Genomic DNA, 17,551 nt, shown 5'->3' with positions numbered 1-17,551 from the left:
TCGGCGCGGCCTTGTCCTGAGGAGAGCTGACAGAGGCTTAGGAAAGGAAAAATAGGTTGCAATTTTGACAGCGCTCACAAAAGCCCGACATCCAAGGAAAAAGGTGGATCCTACCAAAAGGAAACCCAAAGCTGGATTTTCAGTTAATGAGACGGATACTGGGGAGGGGATTGTGTTTTCTGTCACAGGACAAAGCTAGCCGTCTGCACCCCCAGGGGGCGGGTCAGGACACAGCACTAATGTGGGGAATAGCCACTTCCTGTCTCATCCCTGCCGCCTGGGGACAGGGGGCTGGGAGGGAACGGAGTGAGCCCTGGGACAGTGGGTTTCAGGCTCTGTCACCGGGACGGGACAGGAAGACTGGAGAGAGGCCACTTTCTGCAGCACAGCGGCCCAGGGCTCTGCAGAGCTATTTTAAGATCAGCAGCAAGTGGCAGAAGCAATGTGCCTCACAGGAGGTATGAGGACCTGCTAATCCCCTGGAAATGTGCTGTCACTGGTCTTTTTGTTGTCCCACAGCCAGGCCCCTCCCACAGCCAGCCCCCCCTCCCGATTGGGCAGTGGGCCTCCGAGGGGGGGGGCGGGGAGTCTGGAATGTAGACGGGCAGCCAGCCGCTGCCCTGGCCAGGGGTTCAGTTGGTTGGAACATCGTCCTGTTTGCCAGATGGTTGCACCCGGTCTGGGGAGGGGGGTGTGGGAGGCAACTGATTGATGTTTCTCCCTCATATTGTCTCTCTCTCTCTCAAATCAGTAAACACATCCTTGGGTGAGGATTGAAAAAATTAATGGGCGGCCAGCCCTGCCCCCCACCAGAGAGGCTGAGGGTCAGGCGTCTTTCCTGTCCTTCCCAGTGGCAGGCGAGCCCCTACTGAACTGTGCTGATGCCCTGCCCTCCGGGGGTCTTCAGACGGACAGAAGCCTCACTCCGGGTCCTTTCCCAGCCTGTGGGCCCTATGGCAATGCCGCCCCAGGGTTACAGCAGACAGGGCCTGCAGGAGGAAGCTCCCAGCTCAGTGTCCAGGCAGCCCCTGACCACAGGGTCCCCTCCTCAGTCTCCTGTCGACTTCTGGCCTGGAAGGCCACAGGGATCAGGAGAGTCCAGGAGCAGCGTGGGGACGTGGCCCCCGCTGGCTCAGATGCCAACCCTGCGCTGCCCGACTCTCGGGCAGAGGCGGCCCTGAGCAGCCCTCGCAGCCCCAGCTGCCTGGGCCGCTGCTTGCCATTCCTGGAGCGCGCCTGCGTGGTGCAGCTGGGCCCTTTCCTGGAGAGGACAAGAGCGTCTCAGCGCTGCTCCCGGCCCACAACAGGGACCTCTGGAACTCAGCAGAGTGCGATCCATCGGCAGCTGATGCCCGCCATCCTGCCTGGGCCCCACTTCCCCCACCCTGCCCCACCCGAGCCCTCCAGGCATGTGGCCTCCCCTCCCTGCCCCGACGTTTCCGGGGCAGAGTCTGGGGAGGTGGAGCACGGCGTGTCCTGGTGGAGGACAGCCGCACACCGACAGGCGCTGCACGCCAAGGGTGCAGCTTCTGGAGTGGAGACTGGCGGTTCCGACCCACGCAGGGACGGAAACGCGGAACAGGGGCCCTCCTTGGGGCGTGCGTCGCTGTCTGGAGACATTTTTGGGGGCCACTGCAGGGCAGGAGCCAGGGATGCTGTCACACGCCCTACAGCGGGTGGGGCGGCCCCCACATCAGAGACTTCTCTGGCCGGCACGTCAACAGGGCCGAGGCGGAGAAGCCCAGATGGAGTTGACGAGGAAGAGGAAACTCGAGAACAGAAGGGACGGTTGGGGGACTGTGCGGCCCCCGCTCCCCTGCAGCCCTCATGGCCACCTCACTCTGCAGCGGGCTTCAGGCTGGGCTAAAAAGAGGCGGGGCATGGAGTCACTCCTGAGAGGGCAGCTGGGCCCGAAGACAAACCAGAGACAAACCTGGGCAGGGCCTGGCAGGGTGGCCGGTGGCGACCTCCAGGAAGCTGACTGCAGGCTCGGTACCCAGTGGGGTGGGGGAGGCTTCTGGCCATGAAGCAGCTGGAGAAACCCGACAGCATCTCGCTGCTGAGTCTTCAATTCAAGGCCAAGCAGCAGAAATTGCATTGAGGACGGAGGGTCCTTCCCGTCTTGGTGCTCAGTGACAGACGGGAAACCCGCCCACAGGTTCTGACACTGGGAGCACACCTGTGTGAGACAGAGCACTGGCCCCGGGGCTGGTGCTGAGGCCGCCCACCCAGTGTGGGGTGCCCACCCAGTGCGGGGCGCTGGTGCCCTCCCCACGGGGCCTGGGCTTCCCTGGGTCTTTCTCTCGTCTCTCCTTCAAACTGCTCTCTTCTTTCCATCTTTCCTGCCACTCTCCCTCCCCTCTCTCTTTTTTCTTTTCGTATGCTATGCTCCTTTTTCGATTATGGCTGACCTCAGCTGGCTCCCTTTTCTCTCCTCTCTGCCCTCCTCTGATGGTGGAATTTCACCCTGCCCGCAGGTCAGGACAAGCAGCCTCCCTCTGGAGAGAACACAGTCACCCGCGGCAGAGCCAGCGCCCTGTTGGCACCGGCAGGTACCGGGCAGCCTGCTCTGTGCACCCCGGGTGATGATGCCCCCACCCTGGGGAGATTCCTCTTTTTCAGAGAAAGGAACCCAAACTTGGACACGTCTCTGTGTCTGTGGTCACACAACCTACGAAGGCTGAGTTCTTTCTGCTGACCCGAACATTTCCCTGTGCGGGGCAGCTCCAGCAGCCACCTGTGTCACCGTGTCCCTGCTCCTCTGTGCCTGATCACGAGTGACATGCAGCTCCGTGGCCCTCGATCCCAATCCTGCATTACAGGGTGCGCCTCTACTACCAGCTCCACAACCAAGGATTGACCGTTGCCCTAGCTGCCCTGTCCTGTAGGGGGCGCTGCCACAGGTGGCTCTTTCAAGGCAAACACATGAAAATGGAGAGAAACCTGGTTCTCAGCTGTACCAGCCACATTCCGGGCGCTCACAGGCTTAGGACTAGTGCTGCCCTAACGCAGGGCACAGGGACAGTATTTCTGTCCCCACAGGAAGCCTGACCAGCCTGCAGGGGTATCTGCCTTGCAGGCCCTGGCCAGTGCTGGCTCCCGCGGCCTGCTGACCGGACTCGCCCACTGCCAGGGCCGTATCGCATTCTGCCGACCTAAACACTCCAGGTATTTCGTGCCTGGTTCACGGAAAGTGTACCTCAGCTCTCCGAGAATGTTCCAAACAAATAAACAGGTTATCCTTGACGTCCAAAGCTATGAAAATCGTATTTTTATCACCGCCTTTGTTGGCTCACCTAATTTGACATTTTATTCCACTCTCCGGAGAGGAGTATCAGGATGACCCGCCCCCTTGTGGGTGCTGTTTGGACATTCGAAATGAACTCTGCTTTCCTGGCATAAGGCTCACATGAGCTTTCAGCTTTCTTCCCAGTCCCTTCCACCCGCTTAGTCGGAAACGAAACTCTGCCCACAGGCACCAGATCAGAGAAGGCGGCTCGTCAGCATCCTCAGCATCCAGCAGCGTTTCCTTCAACATCAGGCCGTGGGCAAGGGCAGCGGCCTTGGTGACAGGGACCTGGTTCAGGTTTGGGCCTGTGCCCGTGTCTCCCGGCCACTGCTCCATGCCTGAGCCAGCGCCGCAGCTGCGCCTTTGCGCCCCTGGGGGGCGGCCGGTCACAGCCTTGCGGCAGACCCCTCCATGCCTCCGCTCAGATGGCTCTCGGAGGCTTGAGTGCCTCCTCCTGTGTCTGAACAGCTCACCACACGTCTGGGGAAGGCTCCGAGATGCCAGAGACCAAAACGGACGAAGGACAAAAGAAAACGGACCACAGTGCAAAAGAAAAGTTCAGGGGGAAAAGGATGACGTCCTCAGAATCAGGCACTGTATTAGTGAGTCCAGAAAGAATGCTGTAAAAAGAAGCAAAGAACAACAGAAACCACTGGGAAATTAAATATAGAACAGAGGAGTCCAGTAGAAGGAGTGGCAGAGAAAGTTGAGCGACCTCCCATTAAGCATCCATGGAAGACAAAAATCTGTCAATGGGGGCCGAACCGGAAGTTATCCTCAACAGTAGGCACTTCTGAAAATGAGGAAATGGTGGGGAAGGGAACATTCAGAAAGTTCCCAGAATTTTAGAAGACACATTTCCGGATTGAATGAACCCACTGAACATTCAAAAAGTGGCAACCCCCCCCCCAAACAAACCCCGAAAGAAAAAGTGCACAACACTGAGGGTCGAGAGGAGACCCTCTGGAGGGTAAGACTCCGTACACAGTGCAAGATGCCGCGATTGCACGAGACATTGGCACTCCCAGCGCACCCTCGAGAGCGAGCATCCAGTGGAAAGGTGCCTTAAAATTATGCTAGAAAATCGTTTCTAAGTTTACTTTTCTGATGTTTATGAGTTTATTGTGTTGAACCGGTCAGCCACTTGGCTCAGATATCAAGAGTGTGAACAGTTACACTTGCGAAATCCACTTCCACCCACACGTCTTTCGCCGGGCTCAGCCAGGGTTCATGCAAACCACAGCTTTCTCACAGACGGACAGCAGGCTGGTCTCACTTTCTGGCTTTTTGCGTGAACAAGATGTGCTGGAAATCATTTCAAGGAATACACAAGAATCTTTGTCGTTTCTCTGAAAGTTATTTTTAACCCAGAACTTTAGCACTCAGCCAAACTGGCCCATCAAGTACTAGGGTAACATAAGACACTCTCAGATATGCAAACATTTAGAAAGGCATCCTGTCTCTGAAAGACACTGAAGGATGTGTTCCAGCAAAACGAGAGAGTAATCTATGGAAGAAGACAATGTATACAGAATCCAGCCACTACAGATACAACGACAGTGGCAGGAAAGTGGCAAAGGCAACTCTCAGAACAGTGCGAAGGGAAAGACAGCGGCAGCAAACCCAGAGCCTACGGGGGCAGACGGGGGCTCGAGGACAGACGTCTCCAGGGAGGCGGGTCCAGGCGGGAATAATGTGGAACTGACAGATGGTCTGATTTGTTTAAAACTACAGAAAATCGTGTTGTGAGGAGGTCTGCTGAAAAGTGTGTGAAGAATCAGAAACGGTAGACAAGTAGACAGAAGGGCATTGGGAAGAGTAGAAACAATTAGCCCCCAGAAGGCAGAACGTTCCGGGAGAGACGACAGCCTGCACCACTTGGCTCCGTAGCTGGCGCTTCGGTGTCCCGTCGTCACCACCGCCATTCCCTGTGTGTCAGTCACCCTTCGGAGGGCTCGTCCCAAAACGCCTCCTTTACCCTCACAAGGACCTGTGAGAAGCGAACTCTTAAAATCCCCCCGTTTCACACATGGGGTGCAGAGGCACCAAGTGGGGACGGAACTTGCTCAGGGGCAAGTGGCAGAGTCAGGGCCTGACCTGGGAACCCCGCTGCGGGTCCAGTGGTCCTCCCGTGACTGTCCAGCCTAAACTTACAGCATCGCTGTGGAGTGACGAGGAGGAGAAGGGGAGGGGGAGAGGGCCTGAGCTGGCCCCACGCGTCCAGGTCCTCGTCCAGCAAACCGGATCGCACCTACGACCCAAATGCCGATGCACAGGGCGTGCGCCTGTCACTGACAGACACCAGACGGTCGCCAGGGCCCGGTGAGGGTCCGGTGAGGGCACTGCAGACCCGGCTTCCGCGCGGCGACCAGAGAAGCCACTGGCGGGTTTCGAGCAGGGAAGGGACGCGACCCCACACGGTGAAAGGCTCGCCCCGCGCTGTGTGGAGAAGGGCCTGAGAATGCGGGAGGAGGGGCAGAGCGCGTCTTACTTCAGTGGAACAAAAATGAGCTTTGCCGAGACGTGGGAACGAAAAGAAGACGAGCGATGTGGCATGCAGGGAGGATGCTGGGACCCCCCCCACGAAGCGTCACGCCTGATGGCTCAGAGGTGACTTGGGGACAATAGCCAGCGGACTGCAGGGCACGGCCTGGGATAGGGCTGTGGACGGAGCCAAACACTGAGCCAGGACGTGGCCTGGATGAGGGACCGAACCTCTTAGTTATAAAATGGCCTCAGGCAAGTCCCTCCATAACTCTAAACCCCTCTGAGGACACTGACTGTAATTCCGGGAGTGGAGCTCCTGGGGACACCTGGCACACCATCACCTCAAAAGCAACCCCAGTTCCCTGCTCCCCACTTTCTGATCCCACACCCTGGCCAGGCTCGTGGGGGACAGACTCAGCTGGAATCCCGGTCTCCTGATTTCCACGCTCCCGTGGAACCTCTTCATGTCTCCTGCGTGCAAGTCACAGCCCTGACCACAACACGGGCAAGTCACTGAAGGTCCACGCACAACAGGGACAGGGGACAGCTGTCTCTCCGACAGACACAGCCGTGGGTGGGCCCCAGCCACCAGCGACCCGGGCACTGCCCACAGCCGAGTTTCTGCGTCCACCTCCAGCCAGGCCATCTTGCTGGGACTCACGGAAGCAGCCCAAGGTCACAGGCGCTGTGTTTGCAATTCCCCTGACAGCCCAGAGGGTGACAAAAGTCTGTCTGGAATGTCCGCGCAGTCACATTCCTAATGCCTGTGGATGATGCTCGAGACCGTGTGTCTGTCCAAGGAAGACGAGCTGGGGCCTGGAGCCCCGGGGGGCTGTGCTGGGGTGCGTGCAGGTCAGCACTCCTGTGAGTGGAGTCTGAGGGCCAGGGGTGACCGCCTCGCCTCCCCTGGTCACAAACTGTGGGTGACACTAAGTGACACAATCATCCAATCACTTTCCAGCAGCTTTTATCTGCTGGCTGGCCTCGGAAGAGCAGATTTATTCAGAAAAAGGGCCTTAGGGGGACGGGCCCCAGACCACCTTCAGGTAAATGCTGGCCCGAGGCCCCTCCCCGAGGCAGGGCACCAGGAGTGCATCCTGCCTCCTGGGCTCAGTCAGGAGCCTGGACACATGGGGGTGGGGTGGGGGGGAGGTCCTGCACTGGGCCAGCCTCCCAGCTGGGCCCTCTAATGGCCTGGAGGAGAGGAGGACACAGGGCCCTTCCGACAGGCTGACCTGTGAGGGCGGTTTGGGAAGGACACAGGGGACTTAGGGTTAGAGTGTCCTGTACTTATTATGGGGCTCCCCAGAGTGAGGCATGAGGTTTGCCCTGAGTGGGGGTTCCGCAGAAGCAAAGGCAGGGACTTGGGAAGGGTGGAGCCAGCAGGGGGCGGGGAGCAGTGGGGCTAGGGGTGGAGGTGGCCTCAGCTGGACTTATCCCTCACCCGACCCCACCATCCCATGGGGGCTTCAGAGCCTGGATGTGCCCCCGAGTGGTTTCCACTTGGCGGGGCCTGTTTGAGCCCTCACCTCCCCATGTGGTAGGTACAGGTGGTCCCAGGGCTGGGACGTCATGGCCCTCCCCCCAAAGTGACTCCTGGGGGCCATGGAGCATCTCCAGTGAAGGGGGGCGGCTGTGAACCCCAACAGCTAGCACTCACAGGCCAGGAAATAAACCCCTGCCAGTCAGGGTCCTGGGCGGCCACCAGCCGCCCCCCTGCAGGGGTCCTGTGTTCAGAGGACACGGTCGTGATGGGACAGCCTCAGAGAGGAGGCTGTGGGAACAGTTGTGCGGCAGGGCACGGCACTGTGGGTAAGGAAGCAGAAGGGACCAGGGCTCATGTGGTCACAGATGGGACGAGAAGCTCCCTGCGACAGGGCCCCCCTGTGGGTGTGGGGAAAGGCGCTCTCCACGTGGGGGAATGCTGCGGACTAGAGAAAGATGTGCCTGCTCCGCACACAGCCCCCCCCCTCCTCCCCCCCCCAACCCCCGCCGCCTGTGCCTCCTGCGGAGCCGGCTCTCACAGTGCCTCCTGGGCCTTTGTCCCGACATCGTCGCACCCAAACGCCACCTCAGACAGACAGTGAGAAGCCAGCTCCTCCTGCAAACACGTCTGCAGTGACCGAAAGTTGCAACTCCATTTCCTCCTAATGTCCTAGATGAACCGCAATGTAACTGCAGAAACATAATGTATCACTCGCAGGGAGCCGGCCTAGCCGGGCTCCAGCGGAACTGGGACCCGCCTCCCTGCCTGGTGACCACCTCCGCCTGGAACTCTGCACTTAGCGTCCAGGGCACGTTCCTGGACGCCAGGCCCGTGTGGCCCCTGACACTTTCTTCACTGCTCCCCAGCTTTCATTTGGGCCCCACCCTCCCCAAGTGCTCCCGGGCAGTCAACTCCCCCAGTCCCAGGGTGGTCCTGACTGGTTACGGGGTACGACACCCCCCCAACCCTGGCCACCGCCATAGGGACTGGTATGGGCTGCTGGTCAGCAGCAGCCTGGGAAAGAGGGCTTGAGACTTGCTCCTCACTCTTAGGAGAGATGGGGGTGGGCTCACGGGGTTAGCCTGGGAACATAGCAGCCAGCCTCCTGGAAGCAAGTGACTCCGAGGACAAGGCCGCCCCCAGAGGACAGCCCAGCGGAGCTGGCTGCAGGGGTCATGAGGACAGAGATGGCAGCGTCTTTGGTGAGGCCAGCGGGGAATCCGCACCCATGGGGCGGCCCGACTGGGTTAGGACTTCTCTCCCTTCAAGAGTAACTCAAAATGACTGTGGCTGGTGTGGTGCAGTGGATTGAGTGCCGGCCTGCAAACCAAAGGGTCGCTGGTTCGATTCCCAGTCAGGGCACATGCCTGCTGGGCTGCAGCCCAGGTCAGGTCCCTGGTGGAGAGTGCGTGAGAGGCAACCACACACTTTCTCTCCCTGTCTTTCTCCCTCCCTTCTCTTCTGTCTAAAATAAATAAAATCTTAAAAAAAAAAAAAAACTCAAAATGCCACTTCCTCCAGAATAACTCAAAATGCCACTTCCTCCAGGATGTCACCTCCAATTGCCATTCCTCGCCCCGTCAGCAGGTGCTGACTCCCATTTCCAAACTTGCAGAACAGAAGAGCCTACTCTCTTCACATCACACGTCTTCCTGCTGTTCATCTCCAGGTCAGACCCCCCACCCCCGACCCCAACCCAGCTCCTTGGGGGCCAGTGCCCCTCAGGGCCACCCCTCCTCCCCGAGGACAGGGTTTGGGGGGCACGCGGGCATCCCCAATCACTGAGCAAACAGTGCTGAACTGCAGAGCACTCTGTTCCCTTTCACAAGAACTCGACGGTGAAGATTCGCCACTTGACTAGTGAGTCTTATTTTCACCGCTGGGAGACAGAATCCAACTTATAGTAAAACTCACCCCAGTGCGCCTCCCCCCCGGCCCCCACTAGCAATTGTGACGCCCAGCTCCCTGGCTGGTTCCACTGCAAGTGGGTGCGTGGGGGCGGCTCTCCATTGCCCTGCTGACTCGCCTCACGGCGGGGTTCACCTGCTTCAATCCTGACGGCCGAGGGGGGTTCCCCTTCCCCGCTCAGAAACGACGAGAGGGAGGCTGAGGGGTTGGGGGCCCACTTGCCCGGGGAGGCACAGTCCGTGTGGAGCCGTGTGCCATTTCAAAGCCCACGTCTGATCCCCAGCCCATGGGGGCCCCCTGCCTGGGGGGCAGGACTCCGGGCGCCCTGTTACGCAGAATCTCAGGACACCAGCCCAGGGCTTTTCCTTTCGATCTACTTTCATAAAAACCAGCGGCCACGAGGCAGACTTTGGGATCACTCCTGGTTCCCTGTCCCGAAACCACCGATGGATGTGGGTCACCCTGGCCGCCTGGGGAGCTGAGCTCGGTCCTATGGTCAAACACCTACGGGAATGCCTGTCTGTGAAGGGGGCGGGGTTACATTCAAGCTACTGCACTTAGCAAATGGCTATATTTAGCCAAGTGCACTCCAAGCGCCTGGCAGCTCTTTTTTTCTAAATTCGTGAATGTACCAGGCACTGAGGAGCGGTTACTCTGTGCCTGCCTCTGTGTGGAGCTCTGGGGACGCCAACGTGAGATGCCGCCTGCCTGGCTGTCACCTTCTGCAGGGGGACAGACTGGTGAACAAGGACCAAACCCAGCCTGGGCTTTGAGGGATGAAGAGGAGTTTGCCTGGGAAGCCCTTTCGCTTCTCATACGGAGAGAAACAAAAGTCCGCATTCATTCAGCATTCAACAAATACCGACAGACAGCCATGTGCCCATAACAGCAAAATTTACACTAAAAACACCTAAGAACTGGTCATCGAGTGGACTCAGCAGCTGACTGATGCCACCTGACACGGCAGCCTCCCCCGGGGAAGCTTTCCACGGGAGAACAATGCCCTGGGGACGGAGGGCCCCAGCACTTGGAAGGGGTCGCAGGGTCGCCCCGCATGTGCGTGCGCGTCCTTTATTGGGAGTGTGTCTGCGCGCGCACAGATGCACGGCGCACCACCGAGAAGGTACAGAAGGGGGTACCTTCTGAAAACCGAAGCCCCACGGCCCACCCCAGCCCCCGCCTGCTGGGCGCCCCCCACCCCCCGGGTGTCCGGGGTTGTCCAACCTCCGGGTTGGGTCCTGCTGGGAGAAGAGGCACGTGTGCGGGTTTGCACACCCGGCGCCTTGGCCGCGGGGACGGGCATCTCCCACCGCGTTAGGATGGACTCTGCCCAGGAAACTTTGGGGGAACCTCGGCGCCTGGACCCGGCGACAGGCTCGGTCCTGACACGGGAGCCACAGAGACCGCGCGTCCCTGCCCGTGCCGCACCCTGTGTGACAAACCACGACAAATGGTCACCGCAGCGGCCGGGGGGCCTCCGGGGACGTCCGCAGGCCTCCAGGGTCTGGCCGGCAGCACCCCTATAATGCGGCACCACAAAGCGGGGCGCTTGTCCCCCACCCGCCGGCCGGGGCCACCTTGCACCAGGGGCGGCGCCCCAGCTCCGCGCGCCCAGGGGGCAGCAGCTGAAGGGAGCTCGGGGCGGGGGAGGGTCAGTGTCGCCGGCCTGTCCCCGGGGCCGCTGGACCGGCGCCCGGCCCGCCGAGACCCTGCGGGGCCGGCGCCACAGCCCCCGCAGACGGACGGACCGACCGACAGCCGCCTGACAGCTGCGCGCGCCCCGCCCCCGCAGAACCGGCCGCCGGCGCTCACCTCGCGGGCGATCTGGTTCAGCGCATCGTCCTCCGCCGTCAGCCGCTCCCGGTTGGGGAGCCGCTTGCGCCCCGCGCCCTGGGTGCCCATGTCCATCGGCCACGCCGCCGCTGCTGCCGCGGGGCCTGTCGATCCCGCCGCTCGCGGCCCCTCCGCCCCGGTGCGCCCAGCCCCTCCCTCCGCCGCGGCGTCATGGCGTCAGCGGGCGCGGGCCGGGGACGCGGGGACGCGGGGGACGGCGCCGGGCGCCGGGACCCGCGGGCCGGGCACCGTGAGCTCGGAGACGCAGGGAGGTTTGGGAGGCTGGGGGCGCGGAGGCGCGTGGACGCGGGGGCGCTGGCTGCCTGGGGCGCGGGGGCCGGTGGACCCCCACTGGAGACACCGCCCCAGGGCCGTGGATGAGGGCGGAGAGGGGACCTCCGCGGGGCGTGGAGGACTCTCGGGGACGGGGTGGCCGAGAGGGGTTTGCGCGGTGGGGCGGGGGTGGGGGGCGGGAGCGCAGGCACGCGGCTCAGAGCGGCGCCCGCCGAGTCCCAGTCCGGATGGAGTGGCACCGATCGGGCGGGAGCGGGGCAGGCCGGGTCCCGGCGGACGAGTCTGCAGCTTCCAGGCCCTGTGACCTTGGCCAGCCCCCGGGCCTGAGGCGAGGTCAGAATCCGCGTGTGGATGGATGCAGCTCCTGCGTAATCTGCCTGTCCTTTGTGACTCGTCCCTTCGCTCCTGTGTCCCCAGCTTCTGGGAAAAGGCCTGACACAGCAGCTGCTCCAAATAGTTGTTGAAAAAGGAATGAATTTGCCTGGTTTACCTTCCACGCTCTAAAGGTGGATTTGAAAATAAAACCGAGAGTCCGGTGAAGTTTACCAAGCCATCGCCTTCCTGTCCACCCGGGTAGAGGAAGAACATACTGGAACTTCCATGAATATGTATTTTACATTAAAAATAAGACCGTTATGTAGCAAATATTAACGTTTCAGGCAGAACCTCACTTTAAGGGGCTGCCCGCCACAGGCCAGTGATACGCAGCGTCCCTGTGGGCGGCAGTGGCTTCTCTCCCACTAGAGCATTCCCACAATATTTAGATGTATTTGAACCAGGTTAAATGGATTTGTGGAAAACATAACCTACTTTTAGCTAAAACTCAAAAAGAGTAGAAAAATGGCCGCAAAGGATTGAAAAGATTCTTGAGCAGCTGTCCCCCCAGGTCACAGACAGGACACCGCGCTGTGCCTCTTCTTCCTGGGAGGAGCCCTGGGTCGGCCTGGCCGGAGGGGAGGCTGTTAGAGGTGAGAGCGACTAGTCCTCCTCGGGAGCGGCTGGGCCCGAAAGCCTGTCGTCGCTGACTAACCTCGTTTCAGTGGCCGCCGGGACTTGATACAGTAACTGCTGCTGCTGACACAGTTCACACATAACTAAATCGTCAGTGTCGGGGGCTATTTAAAAACGCGTGGGGAGGGTCCGTGGTGTAGAGAGAAAGCCTGGGTTCCAGGCCAGCGATACTCTAATTCGCAGGGATCTTTGAACGTCTTCGAGGGTCTGCTGAAAGCCGGGTCCCGCCCGGCCCAGGAGAAAAATAGGTCCTGTGAGCAGGACGGTCGAGTGTGGCTTTGCAGGGTGCTGGTTTGGAGTCCCGCCAGGGCCTCTGACTCCCATTCCGACTGTCCCCGTTCGGCCCTTCACCTCCCAAAGCCAGGACAGCCTTTCAAACACACGCTATCACACGCCCGCTCCAGACGGCAGAGGGGCTCCACGGTGCTGCTGCAGCCGTCCCGGGAGCCCAGACAGGTGGGGGACGTGCCCCTAGGCACGTGTGACGAGGCAGGGTTAAAATGCTGAGGTGTGCGAGGTCACTCACGCCTGTCATTACCCAGATAATTTCATCCTTCCTGAGGGCTGCCCCCTGGCAGGAATTTTGCACAAACAAGGGGCATTGGTGGGAGGGTGTCACACTGGGGATAACCCCATGCCACACGTGTCCCTGGGGAGAAAAGCTCCGGGTGGCTGTCCTCCTGTGTGCCAGCTCCTCAGCCAGGCCCCCAGAATGGCGTTCCTGACGCAGGACCAAGGTGGCCTTCTCTTCCCCAGAGAGTCTCGTTCAGGGCAATGGAGCCACAGGCACCTAGGGACTTTGCGTGGCCTGTCTGAGTGGAGCCCTTCGTGTGGTGCCAGGGTAAATGGGACGGGAAGCCCGATGCTCCTTTTACTCGTGGAAGAGAAGTGCTACACTGTTTATACACCAGCGATGGGACGGTGTTTTCCGGGCCTGGGTACCGCTAACGAGCAATTATGTTGTTTTTCAAAAGAGGTGACAGGAGGGCTTTTAGCTTCTAGGAACAGAGATGACACTCATAGCAAAGTAACCTTCCGGCCAATACAATCATAAATGTCAAATAAGCCACAAAGAGTGACCGTGTGCAGGCTCAGGAAAGTAACCAAGGGCAGGTCAGAATGGGGTGGACGCGGCCTTTGCACGAGGACGTCTCCTTCCCCAGGGGACAGAGTCCAGTCCCCAGGGTGTGCTGAGAGAGAACTACTCGGAAACGTAACACCACTCAAGCGTAAAGACCGTCGTCCCCCGGGGACAGGCTACCACGCGGGTGGGTCTCCAGAGCGTTGGTTCGTGTGAGGGAAGCCAGACTCGAAGCAGAGCGTGGAACGGTCCCACTGACAGGACACTCGAGAGCAGGCCTCACGAGCGAAGGTGTTGCAGTCGGAACAGGGGCTGCCTGTGAGCGACGGGCGGATGGACCCTGAGGGGAGGGTGACGGGAATGTTCTGTGTCCTCCGTGAGGGGGTTGCTGTGTCGGGTGGCCAACCGTCCAGGCTGACCTGGGGATAAGGGGCTCCCTGAGGTGGGGGGCTTTAGGGTTCGAAACAGGGACAGTTCCAGGAAAGTCGGGTCAGTGGCCGCCCTGTGTTAGGAGCACGCCCCTATCTGTTAGCACTCGCAGAATTTCGGCACACTTGGATCTGTGCATCTGGTTATGTGTAAATCACACATCATTAAAAAGTGTTTTAAAGAAGAATGGCCCTGGCCAAGGAGCTCAGTTGGTTAGAACATCGTCCTGATACAACAAGGTTGTGGGTTCGATCCCCAGTCAGGGCACATGCAAGAGCCCAGCTGTGGATGCATAAATGAGTGGAACAACAAATTGATGTTTCTCTCTCTTTTTCTCTTAAAAAAAAAATCAATAAATAAAACAATTTAAAATAATGGAAAAACAGCCAAACCAACGAAAACAGGCGGGCAGCAGAAGAGAACTCTGGCCTTCAGGCGCCCCATCAAACTCACCGTGTTACCGCGGCAGCTTTGGGAGGACCACAGCCTGAGGGGCCTCCTAGCACACACTGACCACACACACCACTTCCTCCAGGACGCGGACACTCGGGGCAAACAGATGCCGGAGGGACATTTGGGGGTCGGTGAGTTGGGCACCTGTCTGCTGGGTCCTCACTGCACGCCATTTGCCTGCAGAAGGACCCGGGAACGTGAGGACCCGAAGGTGAAGGGGTGACCGGCCCACCTCTTCAAGGAGTCCAGACGGGCTCCTTGTGCCGGCTCTGAAAGGGGTCGTGAAGCTTGTTTCTCCCTGAGAGCTTCTCTGTGCTCCTGGCCCTTGGGTGTCTACAACCCTGATCGCACAGCTGGGTCTTCTGGGCTGTGTTGGGATTTGCCTGTTCCCACTGGTAGCGCACAGGTGACCTTGGTCGCCGGCAGGTTCCCTTGTGGCCAGAACTTTGGTAGACTGGAGCACCTGGGGAGGCACAGGAGGGGACGGGTGCTCCTCTGCCACCTACAGGGACCGGTGAGTGGAGGCGGCTTCTCCCCTGCAGAGGCCACCTCGCTGATGAGTCCAGCACCCTTATCAGTTGCTCAGCCCCCCGCCACCCCAGCGCAGACGGAGCCCAGCGGTTCAGATGGCTTCCACACTTCACAGGAAGATGCTTGTCACATTCGGGACAGTGGCCTTAAAGAGCACTCTGTGTCCTCGATTTGCCGCTTTTTAAATAGGAGAAACATTTCACCAAGTTTTTGTCGTGCTGAGTAATGCTCTGAAGACGTTCTCCTGAGAAGAAAAAAATCTGGGGATTTCTTTCTCGACATTGAGACAAAACCAAACCATTGGAAGCAGCGGCCTCAGCTTTGCCCGGCTCTGCCCTCTGCCACACCGGGCTCAGGGGTCTGGGCCAAGATGCAGTGCTCCCTGCCAGCCCGCGATCTATTTTAGGAACATAATAGAAAAATAGTTTGCTACTTACTCACTCGCTTCCTGTGCTCCACACCCCCAGACAAAGAACAGTTTATAAAAATTTGCTACAGGCAGTTCATAAAACTCAGCTTTGCCTCAAGCGGAACAAAAATTATATGGTTTTCTCCCTATGAAACATTTTTCCCACAGTAAAATGTAATCCCAATGCAAGATGGGAGTGTTGGGAGGACCGCATGAAACCACAGCCCCGGGCAGCAGGCCGCGCCGTGTAAAAGCGAAGCAGGGTGCCCGTGGCGTGTGCCAAGTGTGGCCGGGGAGGCTGGGAGGAGCAAGGCGCTGCCCCTGCCTTCAGCGGGTCTCCAGGCCGCAGACGGAGCGATGAGTCGGGTACAAAGTCACGGAGTGTCTTGCTGGGATGTCAGGAGGAAGCAGCGCTGTCAGACCCCTACACGTGGCCTCGGGCTTCGACCTCACGGCCTGCAGGGCGAGTGTTAGACCACGGGCCGGCCACGCCGAAACAGACCTCTTTGGCACGGTCTGAGCTGATTGTTCTGAGAAACAGCAAACACAGGAGAAGCTCAGGAAACAGCAGAGGTCGCCCTTTTATAAGTGTAGCGCCCAAGAATGTGGGGTGTCTCCACATGCGAAGGGGTCCCCGCTCTGAGCCCGGGAGAGGAGATGGCTGAGCCGCCCTGCACTATCTGCAGAGAAGGCGCACAGGTCCGAGGACAGGGCTGCCCGCCTCCTGTGCCCTTGCTGCCACCTCCCCTCACCTGGGCTCTTGCTGTCTGCTGTCTTTAGCTGAGGATGGAGTTTTAGCGGGTGGCTTAGGCAGCTGGGGGAGGGGCTCATGTCCCCTCAGTGTCTCCCAGGTGTACACCAGTTATACGTATTAATAAACTTTGGTTTTTCTCTTATCACTCTGGCTTTTATTGCGGGGACCTCAGCCCAGAACTCAGAAGGGGAGAGGGACAATTCTGTTCTCTCCCTACAACCACCTCTGTGCCCTGTCCGTGGACTCCAGCCCCGTCACTCTGAGAAGGGGACCCCGGATCCTTGCTTGGCACCAGACTTAGCTGTTGACCGAATCCCCTGGCTGCCCTGTTGGGGACGAGATGAAACACACCTCCAAAGAAGGAGGAGGGCCTGTGGCCTTGGGGAGCAGTGTGGGGGTGGGACGGGAGGGACAGGGCTGAGGGACGGGCCAGGGCTGATGCCAGGAAGGAGGGACGGCCCTGCAGGTCAGGCCCAGATAAGGGGACAGAGACGAGTGGGTGCCCGACAGAGAGGAGAGTGAAGAACAGACGAGGCCCGTGGCAGGCCCCAGGGTACGGCTGTGTGTGTTCGTGTCTGTGTGTCTGGTGCGCACGTGTGTGTGGGATCCGCCATCAACCTCCCGCTCCCCAGTCTGGGCGGGAACTTGCTTCCGTCTCTCTGGGGGTTTGATGACGGATTGTGGGGGACCCCCGAAGTGCAGCGTATTCCAGTTACTTAAGCGCCTAGACGCACTCCTTCCTTCAGGTGGTCCTTTAATGCTGCGTTTGGCTGTGCTCCGGTGTGTGGGGGGAGCCCGACTTTTTGTCTCTGTCCCTCTCATTGGCCCGCCCACCACTCACTCGTCCACATGCCAGTTCGTGGGACAGATTCACTGGGCGCCCTCTGAGAACGAGGCGAGTGGGGCCCTCCTTCCGCTGAGACCAAGGGGAAGCAGAACCGCTCCCGGCGCACCTGTGGGCGCCCAGTCTCTGGCACTTGTTGGGCTCTCCTGTGGTGCCCGTTCCTGCAGGGAGGAGCCTCCTGCTGAGGCCATGGCTCCCCGCTCTGCTCCTGGGGAGGCGTCTCTGCTCCCTGCTTGTTCTGGGGGTCAGGGGAGCCGCTCCTTGGGCCACAGGAGGGAGGGAGAAGAGTCCTCCATGCCAGCCTGGGGAGGAAGGATGAGAGTGGGAGGGGGCAAGCAGACTGCTGTCGCAAAGTGCCCCCACTTTTTATGGGACCGGGCTGTCCCTACGTCTGCGTCTTCCTCTGCTCCAGCCTGGCTCCCTCTGAACGTGGCTGCGAGTATGTTCGCAGAGTCTGCCTTGTGTCTCCCGCACACTCGCCCTCCGGGAGACCGTGGGTGCAGCAGCCTGCAGCCTCTGCTGTGGGTCACGCCACCCACAGCTGCCCAGGAGTGGAAGTGGGCCCCTCCTGGGGGCTGGGCGCTGTGGGGATCTGCTCCAGAGCCTCTTTCCTAGGGAGGCTGGTGGGTCCGGAAATGTGGGGAGGGCGGAGCCGTAACAAGGGAACGCAGAGGGAATCCCACAGCTTGGAGGCCAGATGACCCTGAGACTAGAGCACGTCTGTCAGGTCTCCGATGTTTAT

The 17,551-nt window shown here is 59.8% G+C and overlaps 1 protein-coding gene across 17 annotated transcripts in view; it reads right to left on the bottom strand.

Moving 5' to 3' along the window:
• The window catches only part of LRRFIP1 (LRR binding FLII interacting protein 1), a 111,497-nt gene extending 100,353 nt beyond the window's left edge, over positions 1-11,144 (bottom strand). For 16 of the 17 annotated variants that reach the window (XM_053919274.2, XM_053919276.2, XM_053919277.2 and 13 more), the window contains exon 1: positions 10,983-11,144. In XM_053919274.2, coding sequence (XP_053775249.1) covers positions 10,983-11,078 — 96 coding nt within the window. In that variant the 5' untranslated portion in view covers positions 11,079-11,144. The remainder of the gene's footprint in view (positions 1-10,982) is intronic. The other variant, XM_053919273.2, reaches the window with a different exon arrangement.
• Positions 11,145-17,551: the final 6,407 nt, after the last annotated feature.

This window comes from Desmodus rotundus, chromosome 2 (assembly GCF_022682495.2).
Source record: "Desmodus rotundus isolate HL8 chromosome 2, HLdesRot8A.1, whole genome shotgun sequence".
Classification (NCBI taxonomy): Eukaryota; Metazoa; Chordata; class Mammalia; order Chiroptera; family Phyllostomidae; genus Desmodus; species Desmodus rotundus.
The sequence above is the reverse complement of the archived record's forward strand: the minus strand, read 5'-3'. Positions and strand labels throughout refer to the sequence as shown.